General features: G+C 37.1%; 1 protein-coding gene across 1 annotated transcript in view; it reads left to right on the forward strand.

The window, feature by feature from the left end:
* The window catches only part of CACNA1C (calcium voltage-gated channel subunit alpha1 C), a 799,944-nt gene that overhangs the window by 648,187 nt on the left and 126,219 nt on the right, over positions 1-25,538 (forward strand). Inside the window, 8 exon segments of the mRNA XM_074269400.1 lie at positions 8,922-9,042; positions 10,071-10,185; positions 11,001-11,118; positions 12,203-12,272; positions 21,065-21,197; positions 21,503-21,632; positions 23,047-23,106; positions 23,262-23,321. Coding sequence (XP_074125501.1) covers positions 8,922-9,042; positions 10,071-10,185; positions 11,001-11,118; positions 12,203-12,272; positions 21,065-21,197; positions 21,503-21,632; positions 23,047-23,106; positions 23,262-23,321 — 807 coding nt within the window.

The raw sequence follows: 25,538 nt of genomic DNA on the forward strand, positions 1-25,538 counted from the left end.
GGTCCTTGGGCAAACCACTTAATCTTTCTTTATCTTATTCCACTGGCAAACCCACTCCAGTATCTTTGCCAAGAAAACCCCATGGATGGTATTTTGTACTATGTTCCACAAAGTTATAAAGAGTTAGATACGACTGAAAAACTCCCTCTAATGACAAATTCTTTTAATTTTCTTTCCACCATGTTTGTTTCTTTGTTAAATTTTATGTTTCACACAAACTTTTTATATGTGTTTTGATTCTTCTTCATTCATGTCTGACAAACATGAAGTTCATCTAATGTTTCCATGTTTGCATACCATTCTTCTCACATACCCTACATATGAGAAATAAGAAGTTCCACTACTCCTTCTTTATCCCATCTACACTAATATATTCTTCCTTTTACATTTAGAACTTTACTTAAAACAAAACAGTCCACCTATAGGATCGCTCAATATTCTTTGAAGATATGAAAGTTCTGAAGGGATAATTGTTTTTTTCTTTCTGTATTAGAATGTTAACACTACATCATCATATGAGTGCCCCTTACAACTATTCAAATAAATGAGCTTTTTCAGGTTTCTCTGAGCTCTTGCATTTATATTTCGCTTTTTTAGTTCCAATCTTTTTATCAGATATTTTTAAAAACCTCTTAAAAGGATTATTAAAGATCTGTTTTTCCCCTCACTATTCACATTATTCTTGATTCTCTCTCTTGCCTTTTGAAATACTCTAAGATCTCTTCTTATTTATAGTAAACATTGCCATATCCTTTGCAATATTGGCATGGCTCCTTGAAACTTGTTTCTCTTATTTCTGTACATTTGAAGCATTTTTTCTTTGACTTTGGATTTTGTCTATAATATTCCTTGGACTTCTTTTCTTTGAAGAGATAATTGTTGTTTTTTTTTTTCTATCTGCTTTACCCTAATAGATCTTAACAGTTCTCATTTATAATTTCTTGAAATAAAACATCCAGGATGTTTTAGTCTTGGTTTTAAATGATTCTTAAATCATCTGTCTTTCTTTGGTCTCCTTTATGGAGCACTTTTTTTTTAATCAAATATCTTATGTGTTATCCTACTTTTTCAATCTATTTTGTTCTAATATTCTCTGCTTTCTTGGAGAGTAACTGATTACTGTTTGGTCTTTTATAGTTTTTCAGAGAATCCATTATTTGACTAAGATTTACTACTTTGTCTTCTAATCTATTTATTCTCCTTCCGATTTTTTCTTGAAGAACTCTAATTTCATTTTTTTTCTTCTTATTTCTTTCAGATATTCAGGTATAACTTATAGAAAATACATTTTTTCTTTGACTTTCTCTTTGCAATTGTTGTTGAATTATTTTCTCCTTTGAGGATAGATTTGGGGCATCTCTAGATCTACAAAACATTTTTACTAGCCCATATGTTCTTTGGTTTATTCATCTCTCTAGATTTAGTTTCCCAATTGGGACTTTGAGAATTGGCTAGTCTTCAATTCTTGCCATTCTTTAGAGTATGGTGGTCAGCCTTGCTTGGACTTACAGTGGGTCACCTGGGTTTTTGTGCTAACTCCACCTTTTGATGTTATCTCCTTACACCAATCTTACAATTTCTGGGCTTTCAGGATTTTCTTTACTATTCAGGACAGAATGCCACATATCTCAAAGCTTCAGGAATCTTTGCTGTTCTCATCTATACACTGCCACACGGCATTGACATTGGTTGCTGCCATTCCCTGGGACTTCCAAAGTTAAGCACACACACACACACACACACACACACACACACACACACACACACACACACACATTCAGACATCATTTGGGAAGAGGAGGTGGTTCCTGTTGCAGGTTACACTTGAGACTAAGCTTGTTTGCTTGTGTTGGACCTACATTATTTTCATCCTCTTTTCCTTATGCCTTCTGGCTGACTTTTCTGTAGTTTTGGGGAGGAAGAAATCATTTACTATAGTTTCTCATTGGATTTCTTGATCATTATTTGCTTTAGTAAAAATGTCAAGGTTTTGCTAAGTAGTTTGTTCCCATTCAGGTAAAGATCTTGGCCATAATTCTACTCAAATCTTTAAAAGATCAGTGCCAATTGCTTAGGCAGTATCTACCAATTTTACAAGTATCTTGGGATATAGTATCTCTAAGTCTATTGACTTGAACGCATCAAAGGTATCTAGGTACATTTTTTTATTATAGATTTTTATTTACAAGATATATGCATGGGTAATTTTTCAGCATTGACAATTGCAAAACCTTTTGTTCCAACTTTTCCCCTCCTTCCCCCCTTATATGAATACATGTCCAAACAGTTGTTTTGCTGTATAAAAAGAATCGGACTTTGAAATAGTGTACAATTAACCTGTGAAGGAAATCTAAAATGCAGGCAGACAAAATTAGAGGGATTGGGAATTCTATGTAGTGGTTCATAGTCATCCCCAGAGTTCTTTTGCTGGGTATAACTAGTTCAGTTCATTACTGCTCTATTGGAATGGATTTGGTTCGTCTCATTGTTGAAGAGGGGCACGTCCATCAGAATTGATCATCATGCAGTATTGTTGTTAAAGTATATAATGATCTCCTGGTCCTGCTCATTTCACTCAGCATCAGTTCATGTGAGTCTCTCCAGGCCTTTCTGAAATCATCCTGCTGATCATTTCTTACAGAACAATAATATTCCATAACATTTGTTTATTTATTTATTTATTTATTCAACCATTCTCCAATTGATGGGCATCCACTCAGTTTCCAGTTTCTAGCCACTACAAAAAGAGCTGCCACAAACATTCTTGCACATGTGGATCCCTTTCTCTTCTTTAATATTTCTTTGGGATATAAGCCCAGTAGTGGGCTGGATCAAAGGGTATGCACAGTTTGATAACTTTTTGAGCATAGTTCCAAATCATTCTCCAGAATGCTAGGTACATTTTTAAATTTTTATTTATTTATTTTAATACACATTGCTTTGTGAATCATTTTGGGAGAGAAAAATTAGACAAAAGGGAAAAACCATGGGAGAGAAAAAAAAAACAGAAAAAAAGGTGAACATAGCATGTGTTCATCTATATTCAATCTCCATAGTTCTTTTCCTGGATGCAGATGGCATTTTCTATCCAAAGTCTATTGGGATTGCTTTGGAGTATTGAACCACTGAGAAGAATCAAGTCTTTCATAGTTGACTATATTGCACATTCTTGCTATTATTGTATAAAATGTATCCCTGTTTCATTCAGCATTAGTTCACATTAATCTTTCCAGGACTTTCTAAAATCATCCTGTTCATCATTTTTATAGAAGAATAATATTCCATTAACTTCATATACACAACTTGTTCAACCATTCCCCAAATGATAAGCAACTACTCACTTTCCAATTCTTTGCTCCCATAAAAAGGGCTGCTACAAACATTTTTGCACATGTGGGACCTTTTCCCGCCTTTATGACTTCCTTGGCTATAAACTCAGTAATGGTCAGCTTGGTCAAAGGGTATGCACAGTTTTATAACCTTTTGGGCATAATTGCTAGGTATATTCTTAATATTTCCTTCTTATCTGAGTTTTTGCTCCCCTCTAACAATTTTTTACTTTAGTCTTTCAAATCCAAAGATGCTCTTAACAAAATAAATAAATAAATAAAACTAAATAAAATATTAGTTCAGCTTTCTGTCCATTATTTCTTATTATCATCCTATCCACTCCATCTAGCAAACTCTGTTGCCCTTATATTTCCTCCCTAGACTTATGTAATTCTGAGCTTTAGAACTGCTAATGCTATTTTTATAAGGCCATGACACAGATTGGTATTTATCCTATATTTTTATAATGTAAGGTACTTAGTGAATTCCCTGAACATTTGCACTGGTCTCTTTTAAATAATGACCCTCTTTTGTTATTAAAATTGTTTCTTCTATAGTCATCAAGTTTTCATTCTTGAGAGTGTTCCAACCCTCCTGTGAAGTCTTTCCCAGTAGAATTTTAGACCTAGCCTTTCTGTGGATCCTTTGAAATATGACTTGCTTAAATTTATAACACATGTCCAACCATGCCTGGATTTCGTCTTCTCTCCTAACACAAATTCTAAGATGAACTGGACACTTCCTTTCCAACTTCCTATCACTTTTACTCAAGCAACCAATTCTTCATTATTGGTGAGAATAAGATCCAAAATAGTCATTACCCTTGTTGAGTCTTCAACTTTTTGATAGATGAAATTATCTTTAAGGCAAGCCAATAAATGAGAGAGACAGATAGACAGACAGAGAGAGACAGAGACAGAGAGAAACAGAGACAGAGATAGACATAGACATAGAGAGAGAGAGGAGTTCAGCAAATTCATTGATAATTGGAGTTCGCCTTTCACCCACCACCACTATATCATGCTTCTATTATGAAATATTTCTTGAACTCATCTATTTCCTGTTTCTGTCTCAGTATTTTATAATGTCAGTAAGACAGTTTTATTCTCTTTCTACCTCTGTTCTTTTTCATCTAAGTGTCCTCTCCATCTAAATGCTCTCTACCATGCTTCCCTTTTCTTCTTTCTGAATTTCTTCATGATGATATATATTTTTAAAATATATAATGCTTCTCAGCTGCCCTCCTTTTTACTTATACTATTCATTTTGATTATTCTAGTCATGGGTCCCATCTTTCCCTTCTTCTCCCACCAAGTTTCAAAGATATTCATAATGCCAAATTACTTGCATTTGAATCTCTAATATTGGTTTCAGTTCAGTAAAGGTGATTGAGGAAGTGATTGATAAGTTTATCCACCTGTAGGGCAGATGCAATGATGAAATGCTTGTTTTCCATAATTTGTGCATTTGTATAAAGGTATCTAATGTCATGCATTTTATTGTTGGCTCCTTTCTCAGAATTTGTCTTCTATGAATTTCTGTGTCTCTTCTATTTTCATTTATTATGACATTTCACTATGATATCAAGCTTGATGAATATGCATATGCAGTTTTTTTCTCCCATTTCTTTTTTAAAACCCTTTTGATTAGATTTGAAATACTTTTTTTTTTTTTTTTTTTTTTTGAGGCTGGGGTTAAGTGACTTGCCCAGGGTCACAGCTAGGAAGTGTTAAGTGTCTGAGACCAGATTTGAACTCGGGTCCTCTTGAATTCAGGGCTGATGCTCTATCCACTGCTCCACCTAGCTGCCCCTGAAATACATTTTTACTAGTACCTGCTAAATACAGTCCATCCCAAAAAGTCCATCATTCAAATGTTTTAATTGATGATCCAGAAAGGTCTTGGTTATCTCATTTATAAAATAAATATCCTGCCACTTACTCCTTTGTCCTTCACAGGGGTTTTGTGAGAATAAGTCAGAAGATATAGATGAAGTTAATTTGAGCCTTTCAATGTTTCAGAAATATAAGGTTATAGGGAAATGGGAAAAACATCAAGAGAAAAAGTTAACTATCCAGAGGCATAGGCTATTTTATAGAATTTCAAAATAAGAGTACAGGAGAAATAAATTCAAAAGATACACTCATTCTTAGTATGTTAGGAAGCACTATTCAATTTACAAAGGAATGATGGTTCTTCATTAGGACTTTTGGATTATCATTCCTTCATAATTCTAGATTTGAAACATAGCAATTGCTAAGGCTAGGGCAAGTAGGAAGAAAATAACTGGTGGTCCAGTTATAGAACAGAACTGTTCCTTCGGTTTTCTATCTGTGGTTGCAGTGGATTCTTAGGGAACATTCTCTAAAGTGAGATTATACCTGATTTAACCAGTCTTGGTGATTTGAAAATCATTTATCAGTCTACTTTCTCCTAGATTGTGTAGCCTGTGCTGTGAACCATAGAGTTTTAATTTAGAACCCAATAAGACCTTTAAAACTATTTAGTTCCCTCTCTTATATGGTGAAAAAAAACTGATTCCCAGAGGAGTTTAGTGACTTGCCTCAAATCACAATTAATAAGGGCCAACTCAAGACTGAGATACAAAGTTTCTGACACTCAGATCAGTGCCTTTTCTACCACAAAATTTGACAAATAGAATAATGCAAGTCTTTTGTGCTTTGACTATAAATGATCATCTAATACTTGGGACTGTCTTCTTCTCCACTACCTTTACCAATAGTTAGTAGACATCTTGACCCATAGCTATCTCAAGAATTCTATAGATCAAAAATAATCAAAGTGGAAAAGCAATGCTAGTTTGTAGAATGAGTATTATATGAAACTTGAAGTCAGGAAGGTCTGTGTCACAGTGCTGATTCTGAAAGAGTCACTTACTCTTTTTTAAAATCAGTTTATTAATCTACTTAATAGAGATAATAATCTGGAATACATATTTCAGGCCTCTTATAAAGCCAAAATGAGATAATTTGTTTAATGCAACATATAGATAGATAGATAGATAGATAGATAGATAGATAGATAGATATAGATATAGATATAGATATATCTCATATTTGCTCTTATTTTTTTAAATGTGTGTCAGATTAGATGCATGCTATGGATCTTTGTAACTATAAATTTATGTAATTTTGTTTTAATGGAATACAAGAGAGGTGTCAACAATGTGATATAACAGCCCCCAAAGCTAATAAAGTCAAAGATAGGTCTCTGATTATTCAGGCCAGTTCCAATGGTCTTGTGGTGAGAGCCATCTGCACCTAAAGAAAGGACTGTGGGAACTGAGTGTTGATCACTTACATTCTCACTCTTTTTGTTGTCGTTCATTTGCATTTTGTTTTCTTATTAATTTTCTTTCCTTTTTGATCTGATTTTTCTTGTGCAGCAAGAGAATTGTATAAATATGTTTACATATATTGGATTTAACACATGAAAAAGAGTTAGGTCTTTGTATAATTTGCCCTGGTTAAACCTCCACCAGAGCATCAGGCTCAATTCTAGGTGCCAAATATTAAGAAGGACATTGATCAATTAGAGTTTGCCCAGAATAAGGCAAACATGATAATGAAGGACCTCAAGATTATGTCTATATAAAGATCCATTGAAGGAAATGGAGATAGCTTAGCAGGATTATGATAGTGATCCTCAAATATTTGAAGATCTGTAGTATCCAAAAAAGAAACAACTTGCTCTTCTTTTCCTCTAAGGAAAGAAAAAAGTACAATGAGTGAAAATGCCACAAAAAAGCAATTTAGGTTTGATTTTTTAAAAAATAACTAAATGTTTAGGAAAACATAAGAGCTCCACAAAAGTGGAATGGACTGCCTCAGCTGGTTTCTCCTCAGTAAAGAGCTTCTAAACAAAACCACTTGGCTGCTTGTGGGGTGTGTTTGTTATAGGAAGGCCGTTGTTTTGAGTATCAGTTAAACAAGCTGGCTTCTGAGGTTCTAGTCAACTCTGAGAGTCTATGATAATCAATATGGTGATGATGACAACTTTCTTATTATCTGTACTTTTAGACTCATTGTCTTGTACAGGAAACTATAGATGCTCAGAGACCTCCATTGTGGTAACCCATTGAGGTCTGCCTTCTCCCAAAAAATGCCCCCCCAAAAATATAAGAAATTGTCTTCTCAAAATTGTCCTGAGGCTTCACACTTTACTGGGCTATTAAAATTAATCTCATAAGCTAATTCTTATTAGGGTGTTAAAAACAGAAAGGTCTGCTGTGCTATTCTTCCAACCTAATATATTTGCAATTTAAAGAGGGACTTCTAATAGAATTCCCTTTTTAATAGAATTTTAATAAAATAGAATTCTCACTGGAAGGAGAATCCTACCTTACAGCTTTGGGTTTCTGTGATGCTATGAGATAAGTGTGATGAGCAATCAGCCCACTTCTCTTGGCTTTGATTTCATTTCAGAAATGAGGGATCTGGACTAAATATCAGCTTCTTAAACTGTGGATCACCATACCACTGAATGTAGGGATTACAAAATTATACATTATTATCGATGAATGTTTGGTTTGCATATCTTCTATGTATCTACATACTTGGAGTCACATAAAAATTTCTCAAGCAAAAAGGGATCATGAGTAGAAAAAGTTTAAGAAACTAAAGTGATCTCTAGGTCCCCCTCATGATTTAACTTTCTGTCAAAGTCCATATAAACTTCAAATAATCAATGACAAGGTAATCATTTTCCCATTATGCCTTTTGCTATTAAATAAGATGGGATCTCAAAATAAATCTATATTAAATCCTTGTCAGGATTATTTGCCCCAATAACGAGCTACTGTAATAAGCTGACCTGGCATCCTTAACAAAGCTCAAACTGACTTCACAATGAGACTCCACTCTGCCAGGGACACAGAAAAAGTAATTGTGACCTGGACCTCTAGCCCCAGTCAGGGGACACAAACTGGAAAAATGAAGCCAGTGAGCTAAAGAATAGGGAGACCAGCCTTCCCTTAAGAATGCTCCAGAAAAAAAAAAAAAGTCTCTCTAAGGAAACAGAGCCTTCTATGTCCCTCCTGCCTTGAAAATAATCTAGGGCTTTGGGAAATAAATATCAGGAAGAAATTCTCACCACATCTTCCAATGTGTGCTAGAACACTAGTGGGCAGCCTTGGCCTTCCATCAGCACAGTTTGGTCCCAGTGTTGGAAGCTCTAATGTTAGTATATTCCATGGTCCATCATTCTTTGATTGGCTTATGGTGGTCCCTTGGGACAGGCAATGTGAAGAGTGTTTAGGGACAAGGAGGCCATGAGGATACTCTTTAAATCTCAGCATACATATGGTCACCTGTGAATAGAATCAGGCATCCAGAATCTAAATCTCAGACTTCTTGCTGTGCCATAAGGATTTGTCCCCCCAGACACACACATACATACACCTTTGATAACTCTCCAAGGACAAGGGAAGTATTGGCAATCAGGGAAAGGGTGTGATAAATAGAGATCTCTTTTCTAATGGGCAAAAGCTGAGGGGAGGGTAATAATTGTGAGTTTGTTCTGCACAGTCTAACGATGTGTCTGTCCTTTGTTGGTGGGAATGTATCATTCAGATCCTGACCGGGGAGGACTGGAATTCGGTGATGTATGATGGGATCATGGCTTATGGAGGGCCCTCTTTTCCAGGGATGTTAGTCTGTATTTACTTCATCATCCTTTTCATCTGTGGAAACTGTATCCTTTGCTGCCACCTCTACAATTCCACTCTCCCCTTCCCCAAATCCTTTCACCCAATGGATGCATCTTTGCTACCCAAGACTGGTTGCCTTCTATACTAAGTGCTATATAAATGTTAGCTATTATTATTATCAACTTCATCATCATCATCATCCCCATGAACAAGACCATGGGACAAAGTTTCTAGAAATGATGTTGAACAGTGATATTCTTTGTCCTTGCCTCTAAAGGTGCTAAAATGTGCAGTTCTCCCATGGATCATCAGGCAAAAAGTTCCTTCCAGTACTGCCACACCCCTGATCTTCCATCCTTAAGATTTTACATTGCAAAAGGAGTTGGAAGAAATATTTCAACTGGCCCAGTTAAAAAAAAACTTTGTTAGAAGATTGTATATTGCTAATGATGACATTATATATAATATCAGTTGTGACTAGCCATCTGAGTAGGGAAATATTAATAGCTTTAATCTATTTAAATACTTTAGTATTTCATATATATGATCTCATTTGATACTCACAATAACCATGTGACATAGATGCTATTACAATTCCCATTTTATGGATGAGGACACTGAGGCTGAAAAAGTTGTTGTCTAAGGCAAAATTCAAACTCAGATTTTCCAGACTCCAAATCCAGTATTCTATCCATTGCATCAACCAGCAGCTGGCTGGACAACTAATAATGAGACTAAATGATTGTATATTCTCAATTTACTACTTTAACCCTTAAGGGTCTGCAGGTTAACCTGACCTACCACCTTTTTGAAGTCTTTCAAAGCGGGCAGAAGTCAGACAGCTATTTGTCAAGTAAGTATTGCTGAATGCCAGATTCCCAGGAATGGAAGCAAGAGATTATTAATTTACCACTTTAAGGACATTAACACAGATTTTCTATATTCAACAACTATATCATGGTGAGGGAAGCTTGATTTCTCTGTTCCCATTGCTTCTACCCACTATCCCAGTCTTTACCCACCAAGAACTCCAACTCTAGGAATTATTTCCTTTACTAATGTACAAAAACAGACATCTTACTGAATGTATTCTTGGCCATTGCTGTGGACAATCTGGCCGATGCCGAGAGCCTCACGTCTGCTCAGAAAGAAGAGGAGGAGGAAAAAGAGAGGAAGAAGCTAGCCAGGTAACCATATATACCTTTGAGAGTCCAGGTTTTTGGAAGGCAATTTCTGGTGCTTTTCAATCAGCAGAAGAGACTGGGCTCTGGCTTATGTGTTTCTATTTATCCTATAAAAGTTCTAGTATTGGCTTTCTGCAACCAGTAGGCCTTTTTTCTAATTGCTGACCAGTAACTCCCCTCATTGGATTTCTATTATGGTCTTCACAAGGATGTTGCATTTTAGACACCCCCAAATTCTAGCTATTATCCCTGTCTCCAGCAGAGCAATAAATGAAACATAAATATAAATGAAATATAAACAGAAACATTAGAGAAGGCACAGGCAGGAACAGCAACTTCAAGTAATCCCTCTTGGGAGCCTTATTATCTTGCATCTAAATTCACCTTGGAAAGAAAGAATAAGTCATGTCCTCCTGGATGCCATCACTGCTCCAGCCTAGATTGAAGGTGACCACCCATGCATTTTCTGGGCACTGAGTAGAGTTACTACCTGTTATCATTGTCAGTATATCAACCACAGCTCAAGGAGAGGTTCCAAAATCAAAAAGAGGTATTCAGCTGAAGCCAATGAAGTTCCAAGCTGAGTAGAAAAGGAATGTAGCCAGAGTTCAAGAGTCTAGGACCCAGGAGTCCTGATGACTAGATTAGTGGTGCCCAGAATGGTGCCCATATACACAGCTACAAAAGAAAGAAGCCAGATAGATATATGGGATGCAGATGTCTGTTACCTTAGTCTTCAACAAGCCAGAGTCAGGTCTTCTTCTAAGCTGATTACCCAAGTAAACATTTATTTGTTTTTCCTCTTGTTGACCGGCCAGGACTGCCAGCCCTGAAAAGAAGCAAGAGGTGGAAAAACCAGCTGTGGAGGAAACCAAGGAGGAGAAAATTGAGCTAAAATCAATTACCGCTGATGGGGAGTCTCCACCTTCCACCAAGGTAACTTGGCACCTTCCCCTATGGGGTACTAAATCACATCCTGCTGCAGCAGAGCCTCGACTTAGTCTTTCCAAGTTAGCAAACCAAAATGGACACAAAAAAAGGCTAAAGGACCCAAAAAAGAACAAGAAGGAAGGCACAAGAGAGATCTTATTTTGAAATGGGATAGATATTTGTATAGAGGGCAGAGGAATTAGAATGGTAAAGGGGAAAGGAAATTCAAATGCATGTTGATCTTATCCTGCAAAAAAAGGCAGTGTAGCATGGTGGAGAGAGGGATGGACTTAGAATGAGGAAGTCATGAGTATTAGTCCTGCCTCTTATACATACTATAAGCAAGTGTCACTTGCAAATCATTTAACCTTTAAGTGTCCCAGACAACTCTAAGACTATTATAGTTTATTCATAAATAACCAATCAATGAAAAAAATTTTCACACTGAGAATTCCCCACAGTGATGAAATCATAAATCCAAACCATTCAGGTTATAAGCAAAACAATGGAGTACCCCCAAGGAGCTGTGATTTCCTTGCTGTAGGTAGTCTCTTCACTGATGAAAATCATAGCACCTCTGCAGTTGATAGAGTTCCATGAGTTGCTTTGTCCAAAACATTTACTACTCAACAGCCAGTCTTTCGACTTCAATCGCATTGGTCCTCAATCAATAGACCTGTGCCTAAAGCATTTCTAGCTTAGTTTTATCTGTTTTAGTTTGTGCCCTTCTGACATAGCATTTGTGAGCTTCAGCCACCTCCATATCAGAATCTGAGGATTTTTGTAGAAGAAATGCAAAAGGGGGCAGCTAGGTGGTGCAGTGGACAGAGCACCAGCCCTGAATTCAGGAGAACCCGAGTTCAAATCTGGTCTCAGACACTTAACACTTCCTAGTTGTGTGACCCTGGGCAAGTCACTTAACCCCAGCCTCAAAAAAATTTAAAAAAAGAAGAAATGCAAAACAATACTGATTATTTCTGAGTCGTGCTCAGTTTCTGTTAGAGGATCTAAATGTCTATCATACATGTCCAAATCCATGGAACATTGTCTTTAACTGGATCCATCATCCTTCTTTCTCTTGATTGCCTAGATCAATGTGGATGACCTCCAACCCAATGAAAATGAGGAGAAAGGTTCCTATCCCAATCCAGAAGCTGGAGGTACATAATGCTGCTGCCTGGGATGGGGCGGGAAGTGGGAAGGAAAAAAATTTCCAGCTCCTAAAGCTAATTGGGAATAGCTTTGGACTAGAGATTAGCAGGCCTAGTTTTACTTCTGCTTTGATGTTCAATTCTGTGATATCAGTGAGTCACTAATTTCTCTCTTTTTCAGGATCTCCTTGTATTATCTGAAAATTCAAAACATATAGTAAGAAATTAATTTAAAATATCTGGCCCCTAGTTTCCTCAAAGGATTAGTCTCAGAATAAATAAGATATAATCAGCAGTACTGCTTTAGAGTTTAGAAATACAAGGTATCATTATACTATATGTTACAACTATATATTATATTACAACTATATATTATACATATTTGTAGGAAATATGTCATAGTGTCATGTTGTAATGATCATTACAATAGGGCAGTTCTCTTATTTGCTATGAAAAATCCATAGTACAAGAACAGATAATTCACTTTTTGTTCTGAAAAGCACTTTGAGAGAGAGCCTGTTCCAAAAAGATTCTTGCAAACTCAATGTTTTGCTGATTCTATTTTATAAACTAGCAAGCAGAATTCTCCTTTATAAAGAGATCTGAAGAGCAAAGGTCCATGATTTTGCTCAAACTCCCTCCAAAACACTGTTTAATCTTATGGTCCTTGTTCATAAGAATCCTTATTTAAGCTTGGCCTATAAGTCTAAAGCCAATAACAACACAGGGCAGATATTTCCATATCTCTACCCACCCCATTTATTTTCCTTTTTATTTCTCTCTTATGTCATTCTTCTTAACACTTATTTCATTGTCTCTATCCTGACCAAGGGCGTTAACATCCCCCCCCTTTTTTTTTTGGTTGTCATGGAGACAATGGCTAGAAATTTCAATGATAGCTCCCAGGCAGATAAGAGAAACAGAATTCTGCTCCATATAATCATGGACAGGGAAGTCAACATGTATAGATGGAAGGGGAGAAGAGAGTGATCAAAACCTTTGGGTCTTGGGTAGATGGACAATGTGATATTTTTCAAGAAGTCTTAAAAACTTCTCTCAACTGAGAATAAAGTCTGAATTAATCCAGAGAATGGGGACCATCCCCATATTTAGTACATGGCTGTTGTAGACTGGAATCCACCAGGATACAGCCATTTCTGAGCTTAGTTTATTTATTTATTGTTTGCTTGCTTTTTGCTTTTTTTTCTCTCTTTTTGGTTTTAACTTTAGGGTTTCCTTTTTTAAATAAGTGATGGGCTATTGACATTTCTTGTACCTGTGGAAATTTTATATGGATTTATAACATATCTGTGCTAAGGAAAGCGGAGAACCATGGCCTGAACATTGTACTACAGGGGATAATGTTACCTATTTATCCAGTAGTGTTGAAAAATATTGCTGAGACTTTTAAAAGCACAGAAAAGAACAGAAGGAAGGTCAATAAAAAAAACCACAGACAACCAGGACAGCTTTGAAAATATCATGATGAAGTGATGATTTGCATAAAAAAGAAAACAAAACTATTCATAATACAGATTCACAGCTTCATGTCTAGTCTTTTTTCACATTCTACTTTATATAATGAAAGTACTCATCTTATGGGGTATTCATTAAGTTCAGAAGTAAAGGAAAAAATACTTCTTTTTTATACTGCTGGATCCCTACCTCCAAAACCCTCTTTTTCTCAATCTTAAGCAAAAAGAGTACTATTCATAAAGTAAAAAGTGTTGGATCCAAAATTATTCCTGTTAGAATTTCCTCAAGGCGGCTATGGATCTTGACATTACAGATCTTTGAATACTTCATAGAGCTTTGCACAGTGCTTACTACCATAGGAGGTTCTAGATGTCTCTTATAAGTTCCCAAGATAGTAAACTCTTGAATTTAAGAAGTTCTAAAGTATGTGGAGATTTATAGACTTCATATTTTCTTCTTGCTAATTAAATGAGTGGATTTTTTAAAGGAGTGATGTGGGAATAGAGTATCAACCCTTTACTTTTATTAAACTCAACTGAATTAAAGTAAACTAAACTGAGATGGATTGAATTCTTGTTGGTCCACCATTATACAGATAGACTTTGTCCTGGGGCTCTTCTGAGCACCCCTAAGGCTGGTCTATGTATGTATGGTCTAAGTAAGCATTTATCTCTCTTTATCCCATCCCCACCAAGTCTGAGAGATAGCAGAGGCTTAGAGCCTGCCCATCAGATATCAACGATAAGCCTATTTTGATTAAAAACAAAAACTGGCCAATCCAACATGCTTTCTATTTGTTTAACATTTCTAAATGAGGAAAATCCTCTGTCCTCACTCTATACTGAATGAATCATAGACCCTATTCATAGATCATAAGATATAAAGTTAAAAGGACCTTAGCAATATCCTGCTCCAACCTTTTCACTTTATTAATGAAGCAGATGAAGTCTAGAAAGCGCTTTCCCCTCTATCTCAGTAGTTCATTCTTAAGAATAATGTCATTTTACCTTGCATATAGTAAGTTTATTGAATGTTTGGTTATTTGAATTTAATTTAATCTACTCTGGAGTATCTGGAAATTGATCCTTCCCCATCTCATGTGGTGACTCTTTTCCTTTCCTCTAGTTCCCTTTTCCCCCGTCAGTATCCAGTCTTCTTTCTTTTGGAGGGAGACCAACCCCATGAATAGCTGAGTTTAGCTTTCTCCTCTATCTCCACCTCCTCTACCACATTCACAAAGAAACCTCAGTTGGTGTTCCATAATTCCCTGCTGTTCTCATTTTTTCTCCTGCTCCAAAGACACTGTGTTCTATGAGACTAGTGGCTCTTTCCATGTCCCTCCATGCTGGAGGGAAGAAACTATGATTTTTTTTTTTTTTTTCAGCAAGGAGCATATTTTCTTGCTATTTAAGTGATGGAATTTCCCGAAGTACATGAGCTGTGTATAAAGAGTGCAAATTGTTTTGTTATTTTTTTTTCTTTCTTAATCATGTACAAACTATTGCTTGAATTCTTCTGGGTCTCAATGTCCTAAAAGGCTTTCAAACCAGCCTTTGCTTTATGACCAGATTTGCCCTTCCAACCTTTATCCCCTCTTCCCTTCCACAGCTCCAGGCTATCTGTTTCTCGGTGTCAAATTGATTCCCACAAACTCAGCTTCAGAGGGAGTCTGGAGGGCTAGGCGAAGCAAAGAACTCGGTTTCCAACTCCATCCTCAGCTATTGTCTTTGAGAAATGAAAAGTGCTAGTGGCCTAGGAGGCTCCTCATTTTTTAACCTCTAAATTCTAAGGGGTTGAAATTAATCTGCTGGGCAAATGCTCACTATTCATCCACTCATCAGGGTATATAGTACTCTGCCAGGGCAAATAGAAGGGAATTGTGGTTTATTACTAGAAAGGGGAACCCCCACCTGCTAAACTGGGATACCTACTATGGATTAACACATGTACTCTGGCTATTAATGGACATGAATAATTATAAGCCCCTGATTGATCCTTGAGTGGTCTTCATTTATTCTGTGACTAGGGCCTGTGCCAAAAATAATTGATGACTGGACCAAGAAAAGTAACCCATTCCATGGACCATAAAGAGTGAGGATTTATAGTTTATCCTTTTTTATATAGCTTCTTTATTCAAACAAAAGACAATACTGGCTCTCATTTACACTTTCATTAAGGAAAGGGGAACGGATTTCTCTACCCTACCCTTATTTCTGGCAGCAATTACAATATATATGTCAGCAAGAACATGAGGTTGCTCAGACAAGCCTGAAGCTATGTTCTCTGTAATTCTTAATTCAGAATTCTCCCATCCTCCACAAAGATAGTTGGGGTTCAGAAAGCAATAGCCTTAAATCCCCCTTTCATTTTGCATGCCATATGATTGTCAGTGGAAGAGTGGAAGAGGAAAATTTTTGTCCCTCATTTTTCTGCTAATGGTATAAGGAGGAAAATGAGGAGTAGTATAGGGAGCCAAACTCTTCCTTCTCTTCTCAACAGCCAGGACTCATTTCCCTCAGAGTTGTAATCTGGTTTATTCAACCAATCACTAGACATTTCTGGCATGGTATCAGTTGCTATCATCCAGTGAGTGGGTCATCATCATCTCAGTTTGACTAAGAAACTTCTTAATTCCTGATTCACTAGTTCTAAGAAAATCATTTAATGTCTTTATATTCATCATAATCTTCCTAAAATCACCACCCTTCTTAAGAGACTTTAAGATTCCCCTATTCTCTTTAGAATGAAATAAAAATGTCTCAACTGGCATTTAAAACTTTCACAATCTAACTCCTTTCCAGGCTATTTTGCTTATGACTCTTTGACATTCACTCTACTTTCCAGACAAACTGGCTTACCTGGCATTCCATCTCATAGTCCATGTCTTTGCACCCATTTCCTCCCATATCTTCAATGAACTCCTGCCTCTTAGAATCCCTATTTCCTTTCAAGGTTTAGCTTATTAACTGCCAAAAAGTGAATACAAATCAACTACTAGAAAGTGAATAGGAGGAACAGGTTTATGAAAAGAGCTAATTTTTTTTTAATAAGGACTGTGTTCAAGTTTCAAGTAGAGTGGAAATATCCTATAGATCTCCCCTAGACTTAGGGGGGGAGGTCAGGGCTAGGTAAAGACTTTAGAGTCATTTTCATATATAGGGTGGCTGAAATCATGGAAGTACCAAAGGAGAGAGTATAGTATTGCTGGAGTTTGGGATCCTCAGAAATGTTGGGGTTTTAGACCTTTTGCAAGGTATAGCAAAATAATTTTCAGATTTAGACCCATCTCCAAGTCAAAGGACAAAGTTTATTATAATTGAAATATGAATGAAAGCAAGCTAAATGCCAAAATAAGTTAGCAAAGATCCAAGAGCAAAAATGGTATATTTATAGAAAAAAGTAAGATAAATCAGGTGTTTCATGTCATCAATATGCTAATTTTATGGCTTAGAGGTACATAGATGCTGTACCCATACTTCCTTGGGTGAGCTCTGGGGGAGGGATAAACCTTCCAGAGGTGTGTTTTTAGGCCTGAACTTCACTAAGTTAAGTGGTGGGAACTCAATTTTGTTCTATGCCTGCCTTAACTTAAGTATCTTATTATTATTGCTCATTAGTCTCAAAAATCCCATTATCACTGACCAACAGGCTATCTCCTAGCCAGCAATCTTTGGGACTTAGCATTCTGGCCATATAAAGTAAACTAAGACAAGATAGCCTAAGGGAAGAAATATATCATTCCTAATTATATCATTTCCAAGCCAGGTAGCCTTAGGGTTATTCCTAAGAGCTCCACTACATCAGTATAGAAAACAGAAAAGATGATAACCAAGGACAGGACCTTTCTGTGTGCGAAGGAATAAAGGAAAATTTGGTGCAGTAAGCTAAGACCAGCCTATGGAAGCCCATGACGGAGTTCATTTCTGGGAAATTGGAAGCTACTCGATGAGTATACAATTAAGTATAGTCCCTATTCTCTAGTCATGAAATGGAGACTTTACCCAAAGTTTAACCAGATTGGTAATTTTTAAAAAAAATTATTTACAAGACTTTTAATAGACCTTTTCTTCTTGCCAATAGTGCTAAGAGGCAATGTAAATGGTCAGGGTGGTACTACTACAAATGTCTCCTGGCCCCTGTGCACCCTCCTCCCCAAAGGAGGTGGATATTTCATTAGTTAGCAGTGAGAAATAATTCTGCACAATTTGGACTTTTCTAATGAAGAAATGAGGCATTTCTAATGAGGAATAAGCATGGATTGATAACTCTGAAAATTATTTCCAGTGGCCTTGTGTTAGCTGAATATTGCTGACCTGCTATAATGTGATTAACTTTGCATTTGTCCTAAGACTAAAGTCAGCTGTTGCAATTGAGGGAGTCATCAGAACTGCATGACCTATCTCTCCTATAAGTTATCCCAATATGAATCCATTCAAGTAGAACATCAAAATCCAGCATCATAAAATCCAGCAGCACCAAAAAACAGTCAAATTTTACCTGGCAACTGTGATTCCAGAAAAGGAATGATGAAATGTGCTTCCCTCCCTTCTGATAGAGAGATGAAGGACTCAGAGTACAGAGTACAGCATGAAATATATATTCTTTTGGATGTGGTCAATACAGAAATTGGGGCGGTTTACTATATAGGGTATAGTTTTGACTATACATGTTTGTAAAGGGATTTTTGTTTTTTCTTTTATTCTCAACTTCACAAAAGGTGGAAGAACAAGAAGGGGAAAAAAGTGAATTTTTTTCTGATTGAGGAAAATAAACTATAATTTTAAAATAAGATTTATCTAGCTAATCTTAATCCATACTCCAAGAAAGAAGCTGATGGTAATAAAAGGTTCCTGTAAGGTCATAGAGGATGAAAAGTTGAGAAAATCAGATAGAGATTAGGTTGTAAAGGTCACTGACAGGCTAAGGGGTGATAGGCTAAGGGATCTGTTTGGTTTTTTTTGTTTTTTTCTAGAAGCAACAAAGGCTTTTTTTTTTTTATTTTCAAAACATGCATGGATAATTTTTCAATATTAACCCTTACAAAATCTTGTGTTCCAAATTCCTCCTTTCCTCTCACCTCCTCCCCTACATGGCAAGTAATGCAATATATGTTAAATGTGGTAGAAATACATGTTAAATCCAATATATGCATACATATTTATACAATTATTTTGTTGCAAAGAAAAATCAAATCAAAAAGAAAATAAAGTGCAAGCAAACAACAACAAAAAGAGTGTAAATGTTATGTTGTTATCCATATTCAGTTCCCATAATCCTCTCTCTGGGTATAGATGGCTTTCTTCATCCCAAGATCTTAGAACTACCCTGAATCATCACATGGCAACAAAGATTTTAGGAACAGTGATCTGACAATAATATTCAATAAGAATTAAGGAGGAGAAGCAAATAACAAAGGGAAGATATTAAACTCAAAGAAACTTAGAGCTGGATGCAGCTCTCCTCAGCTTGGTTATATGAGAATGTACTGTTGTGCAGCCCCCTTATCAGAGGTAGAGTCTAAAACTCTTCCTGATCACTCCAAAATCCCCAAGGGCAGAGGTGAGGAAGGAAACCCTTTAAAGGAATATTCTTTTTAATTCTATACACTTTAAAAAGCAGGACAATTTAAAAAACAGCATAGGGCAGTGGAAAGAACAGGAAAACCTATATTCAAATCCTATCCTTGGAACTTAACTTCTTGTGTGACTTGGGCCAAGAATTATTTGTAAAATGAATTTTGACTGTCTAGTCTCCATGTTCTCTTCCAGCTCTAGTCTCCATGTTCTCTTCCAGCTTAAGATTGATAATCCTGTGTCTATGATCCTATACAGAGGTTTTCTCATATGGGTAGTTTATCTCTATCACCTTTCTTTTTTTTTTCTCAAAAATTTTATTCCATTTTTAAATATATTGAGCTTTTCTTATTTCCTAATTTTGGCTATATTTATCTTTTTTTTCTTATTTTATTTTATTTACTTTTATTTAATTTCAATTCATGGAAAAAAATATGATTGCACATGAAACTGCAAATCTACCATGCCGACTTGCTAGCTGAGTTGTATATAATGGCATGATTCTCTCTCACCTAACACAGGTTTAATCAATCAAAAAAGTATTTATTAAAGACCTGCTAGGTTAGAGGCACAATGCTAGATGATGGGGATATATAGAGAAAAATGAATCAATCATTTCCCTCAAGAAACTTACCTTCTATTAGGAAGTAGGGATAGCATGTACACTAATTAGAATACATAAAATAAATACAAGATAATTTAAGTCACACAGGGGCAGTAGCCATTGGTGGAGATCAGGAGATGTTTCATATAAGAGATGACACTTGAAGCTTTGAATCTTGGGATTCTAACAAGTGCAGGTAAAAAGGAGACATATTCCAGGAAAAGAGAACAGTTTATACAAAGGCACAGAAATGAGGGATTGGAAGTCTTAGAACCAGAAGAAATCTTGAAATCATCTAGGCAGCCTCCTTTAATTTAGAGATACAGAAACCAAAGTTCTGAGAAACAGTTACATCAGTCAGCCAATAGACATTTATTAAGTGTCTACTACTTTCCAAGTTCTGTGCTAAGTTAAGCACTGCACACACAACTACTAAAAAACAAAATCCCCGCTCTCAAGGAGCTTACAATCTAACAGGGGAAAGCAACACACATAAGAAAGCTGAAAAACATATGAGGATAGAAAGCAGGGACCCAACTGATTGATGGTGGACACATTAGATGTTTCACAGTAGTAAACCCATGGGGGAATGAGAAGATATCTGAGTCGAGCCCTCTCCTTAGATGGAGTTCATGGCTCCTTAAATCAGGATAGAGTGAGACAATGAAATACCAAAGTTATTGGAATCTTGAAGGATGATAAGGTTTTCCCAATAATGAGCTTGGTGGGACATGGTGGAAAAATTAGTGATAGATCAGAATAATGCAGGGAATGGGGGAACTGGGAAATTGTTCCTTCCTTAAATAAAGGTTCTGCATTTTCCCAAGGACATACAGGTTATAAGCAGCAGAGTTAAGAGCTATAGCTCCAGTCCTATTTCTGCTTCTCCATATTGTCTCTCCCAGTGTCTGACAATTTTTCAATCATGTCCCATCATAATACAGCCTCTCTTTCCCTCTCCAACCCCCACTTCCATATATCAAAAGCTTTTACGGGACCTACAGGAAAAGAACAAATGAGGTTTCTATTATTGATGATATACTGGATTTCTATAGAAAACAGTGTTTCCTCAAACTTTTGCTATTCTGGCTAGAAATTGGCAGTGCCTAGAAAAAAAAAGTGTATTTAAATGATTCTGTTTCTTGCAGGAGAAGAAGAGGAAGAGGAGCCTGAGATGCCTGTGGGCCCCCGTCCTCGTCCACTCTCTGAATTGCATCTCAAGGAGAAAGCAGTACCCATGCCGGAAGCCAGTGCATTTTTCATCTTTGGCCATAACAACAGGTATTCAGAAATACTGTGAGAGGAAAAGTTCTATTTCCTACAAAGTGTCATAGCCAGAACAGCCACCAAGGGCTTGAGTTCCAATTGTATGTGCCTCCAAGGCTTCACTCTATCCAAGGCTCCACTATCCAAAACCTGGGTGCCTGGGACTCAGGAGAATACATTCCTTATGTCAGGTAACATAGCTTGACAGCCAAAAGCTTAAGTGTCGATGTGGGAGAACTTTATAAAATATTCCTGCCGTGGTATCAGTATCTGCCTCTATCCCCTTCCCTTCCTAACTCAGCTTCTCTTTTCTTCCAAAGGTTCCGTCTTCAGTGCCATCGCATTGTCAACAACAATGTTTTTACCAATCTGATCCTCTTCTTCATTCTGCTCAGCAGCATCTCCCTGGCTGCTGAGGACCCGGTCCGCCACAACTCCTTTCGGAACCAAGTATGTACTCCCCCTTCCTTCCTGTCTTCCCCTTGGAGGGTAGGACTGTGAGCAGGTCCAGAAGTGTGGTGGCTGACGTGCCCATTTCCATATCCTATAATGAAAAGCATTATTTAGTAGAAAGCAGCTGGGTCTCCTTAAAGGATTTAGACTCCATAAATGCCCATATATCAGGACTAGAAGCAAACAAAAAAGATTACCCCCCAGATGGTTTTGGCTTCTCCTGAGGGTGAGGAAAATACAACCCATTGGATTTTTCATGTGCTGTGGGAAATCAAGTTATCAGAAATATTCAATGAAGTACGACACTGGTTCTCCTCCCTCTTATCATTACATTGTTTCCATTTGGAAACACATTACAGTGTTTCCATCCTTAATAATGGATAGAAGGGGAAATAATAATGTACCAACAATGTGGCAAATTTTCTACAAACCATGCCCTGAGATCTTTCCTTGGGTTGTAGAATTTCCAGAGCATTTTCAGGGCTCACTCAGGAGTATGACACATTTCTTTAAAGCCTATGTTAGAATGAGAACTGGTGATTCTATAATCTCACAGCTTGAACCCAACAGGACCCATGGTGAGCACAGATTGTCTAAACTATGGCTATCCCAAAAAATAAAGTTCTTTCGAAGTCTGTCCCCAGAAGATTTAGACCAATTCTGGATGGTAGTCCTCAGATGCAGCACAACTAAGACCTAATTTTTACCCAACCCCATGTTAAAGAAATATTTCCTGGTATCATCCCCAGAGAACCACCTCAGGGAAGAAATTAGAGGGGAAGTATGGGAATGGGAGACGGAAGGAACTCCCACCTTTGAGTTTTACCCATCACTCAAGAGTGAACAGAATTGTGATACTGTACAGCTTATCCCTATTCCAGACTGTATGAGCTTCTGCTGGTAGGGAGGGCATATCATGGCAAACACAGCAGCAAGTATCTTCTGTGTGAATTTCCATCAGAAGAGCAGACCCAATCTGAGCTGAGTATCTAGTGTTGTCTGCAAAAATCTCTAACTCGCTTGCCCCTTTGACACAGATCTCAATGAGAAGCTTCAGGGCTGGGCTGATTTGGTTTGATGAGCATATTAGATTAAAAAGAGCAGGCATATCTGCCCTTACGCCCTGCCCTGGAAACCTTCCTCTCAGCTTTCAGTGGAGACTGCTTTGGAAAATCTTTGAAGTTGAGCCCTGCCTTAAAGGCATCAGAAAAAAAAAATTATATAATGCTACCTGTGTCCTGACCTGGTTCCAGCCCAGCTCTGCCTTCTCCATGTGTAAAGCTTTATGTGACATGCTTTCCCAATTTTTGAATTGCAATTCCCTGTTCTGGTAAATATCCAATGATATCCCCCTTCCTTTTTGACCCCCCCTCTTCCCCTCCCTCCAACCCTGTCCCTTTTTGTTTTGCAGATTCTGTTTCATTTTGATATAGTTTTTACTACCATTTTCACCATTGAAATTGCTCTGAAGGTAAAGCCTCCATCACTTGCTCTCCTGCTCTCTTCGATGCTCCCTCCCACCACCAGCATCAGCTCTCTCTGCCACTGTCTGTTGCTAACCCATAAGCCCCTGGGGCTGTCTGGTTCTCTATTAGAGCCACTAACCCAATTGTGCTTATTTTTCAGATCCTAGGCAATGCAGACTATGTCTTCACTAGTATCTTTACCTTAGAAATTATCCTTAAGGTAATGCAACATGAGCAAATAATACATCCTCTGTTTCTCTCACTGTCTGTCCTTCTCTTTTTCTCTAAATCTCCTAGACATCCTTATGGGTTTGTGTGTGAGTGTGTGTGTATGTATGTGTACACAAGCATGAAAGATTCTCTGTTTCTCTTTCTTTCTTCTGTTTCTTTCCTTCTCTCTTTCATTCTCCCTTAACCCTGTGATTGGAAGGAACCTATAGTGGCAATCACTTTTGTGATGGGTACATTGTTCTAAGCCAATCTCCCTCCTTTGTTACCTGCCCCCCCAAAAAATGTCTGATATATAGTCAGGGAGCATTTGGCATGGAAAACCCAGCAGAAAAATTAATCATGTAATCATCTCAGTGGAATTAACACTGAACAACCTGAAGTTCACTTCTTACCCGCCCCCTTCCCCAAACACACTCACTGCTATATTCCAACTCCCAACAAAAGTCTCCTATTTTATTCAGGGCCATCTCTAGTCATCTTGATCTATATCTGTTACTGAACCCAGATGGCTCAGGAGAAGAAAATGAGGCAGGTGACCTTGCACAGCCCTCCTTAAATACCATTTACTTGCATGTTAAAGGATTACCAAATATATATATATATATATATATATATATATATAATTCAATATTGCCTCACTCATACAAAGGACCTTCATTCCACTTCCTGGCTTTTGAGGAGAAGATTCACTTTTCCTTCTGTCCAGAGTCATCACTAAAGTGGAGTATAAAGGGCTTTTTTCCAATTTAGAGGTCACTCCTTAGAACTCCTCAGTTAATAGTTAAAGTAGAAAGCTACCAAATGTGAAGACCCCTCCTCCTCAAGGCTGCCTCAGCCTCATGAGTTGCCTAAGCAATAGTTTGTGGTGTTTATGGCCATTAAGGATAGAGAATAAGTGTCAGGAAAGAAAAGAAAAGAAAAAAAAAACATAAGCTGTTCTCTTCTTTTGTTCCTTTTCACATATGTTAAGTCTAGATCCCAAGGCCCATCTTCAAGGCTACCCTGAAGGTGTGAAAAGTATAATTATGTCTCTAGCCCTATGAAACAGAAGTGAGTCAGTCCTAAATCTTGGGGCTTCCAACGTGTGTGCACAGCTTTATTGAGTTCTTTGTAGCTCAATACTGAAAAAAAAAAAGTTTCTTTTAAATTTGTAGTTAAAGAGTAAATACAAGAGACAAGGACATAATTGTCAGCAAAGGGACTTGAAAATTTGAATCATAGGCTTGAGTTTACATAAACACAAAGCTGAATGTCCCTGGCACAGGGGGCTAGATCTTCCTAAAACTTTATTTTCCAGATACTGATTTCACTGAAATCACTGATTTCAACTTACCACTAAATACATTAACAAAGCAGCATTTGTTCAGTGGCTTTCAGAGTTCCTGTGAATCATGATATCCTCAAAACTAGCTTCACTGAGTTTTATCCCTTATCCCTAGGATAAAATATATTTTGAAAACTGGGGGTAAAATTCCTATAATTTGGCACTTCTGAATAAAAGCATGAAATTTACTCATAAAATGTATATATGTATTTATTTGATAAGCATTTATCCAATGCCTACTATGCACAAAAAATTGAACTAAATATAAGGAGTCCAGGGAAGTTAATACAAAGACAAAGCATCCTGATCTAATGAAAGGCATGGAAAATAAGACCATAGATTTGGTCTTATTTCTGAATAAGTTTTCCTGATTGTCCTCCTCTAAACAGATCTGGCTTTCCATCCCTGGGTCTGATAGGAAATAGGTTCAAGTATGAAGATGATATGCAAAAGGCAACAACTCATTGATACATCTAAGCCCCAACCCAATCCTTGAAACCAAGTATGAGCTAGGGCATGTCGTGAGGGTGGGAAAATAGTTGGGTCCACATTTTACAGCCAGTTATCTACTGTTCTTAACCTACAAATATTGTTCATACCCTCAAACTCTATTCCTGGAACCAGCACAACAAATGATATTCTACTCAGTGTTTCCATGGTCCAATTTATTTGTTCCACCCCATCTTCCTTATGCAGAGTAAAACCTGATATTTCTCTACCAGATTATGTGCCATGCCATAAGGCACAACATGTGAGATTTTATCCAACTTGGTATTAGAACGAATTGTTGTAGAGCCCTTTTGCCAAAGATGGCTGTTGCTTGTTAGACCTTAGATGTTAAAAGCATCACTGAGCCTACAAAAGTCTTCAAAGGCAGGGATG

The sequence above is a fragment of the Sminthopsis crassicaudata genome, chromosome 5, assembly GCF_048593235.1.
Source record: "Sminthopsis crassicaudata isolate SCR6 chromosome 5, ASM4859323v1, whole genome shotgun sequence".
Classification (NCBI taxonomy): domain Eukaryota; kingdom Metazoa; phylum Chordata; class Mammalia; order Dasyuromorphia; family Dasyuridae; genus Sminthopsis; species Sminthopsis crassicaudata.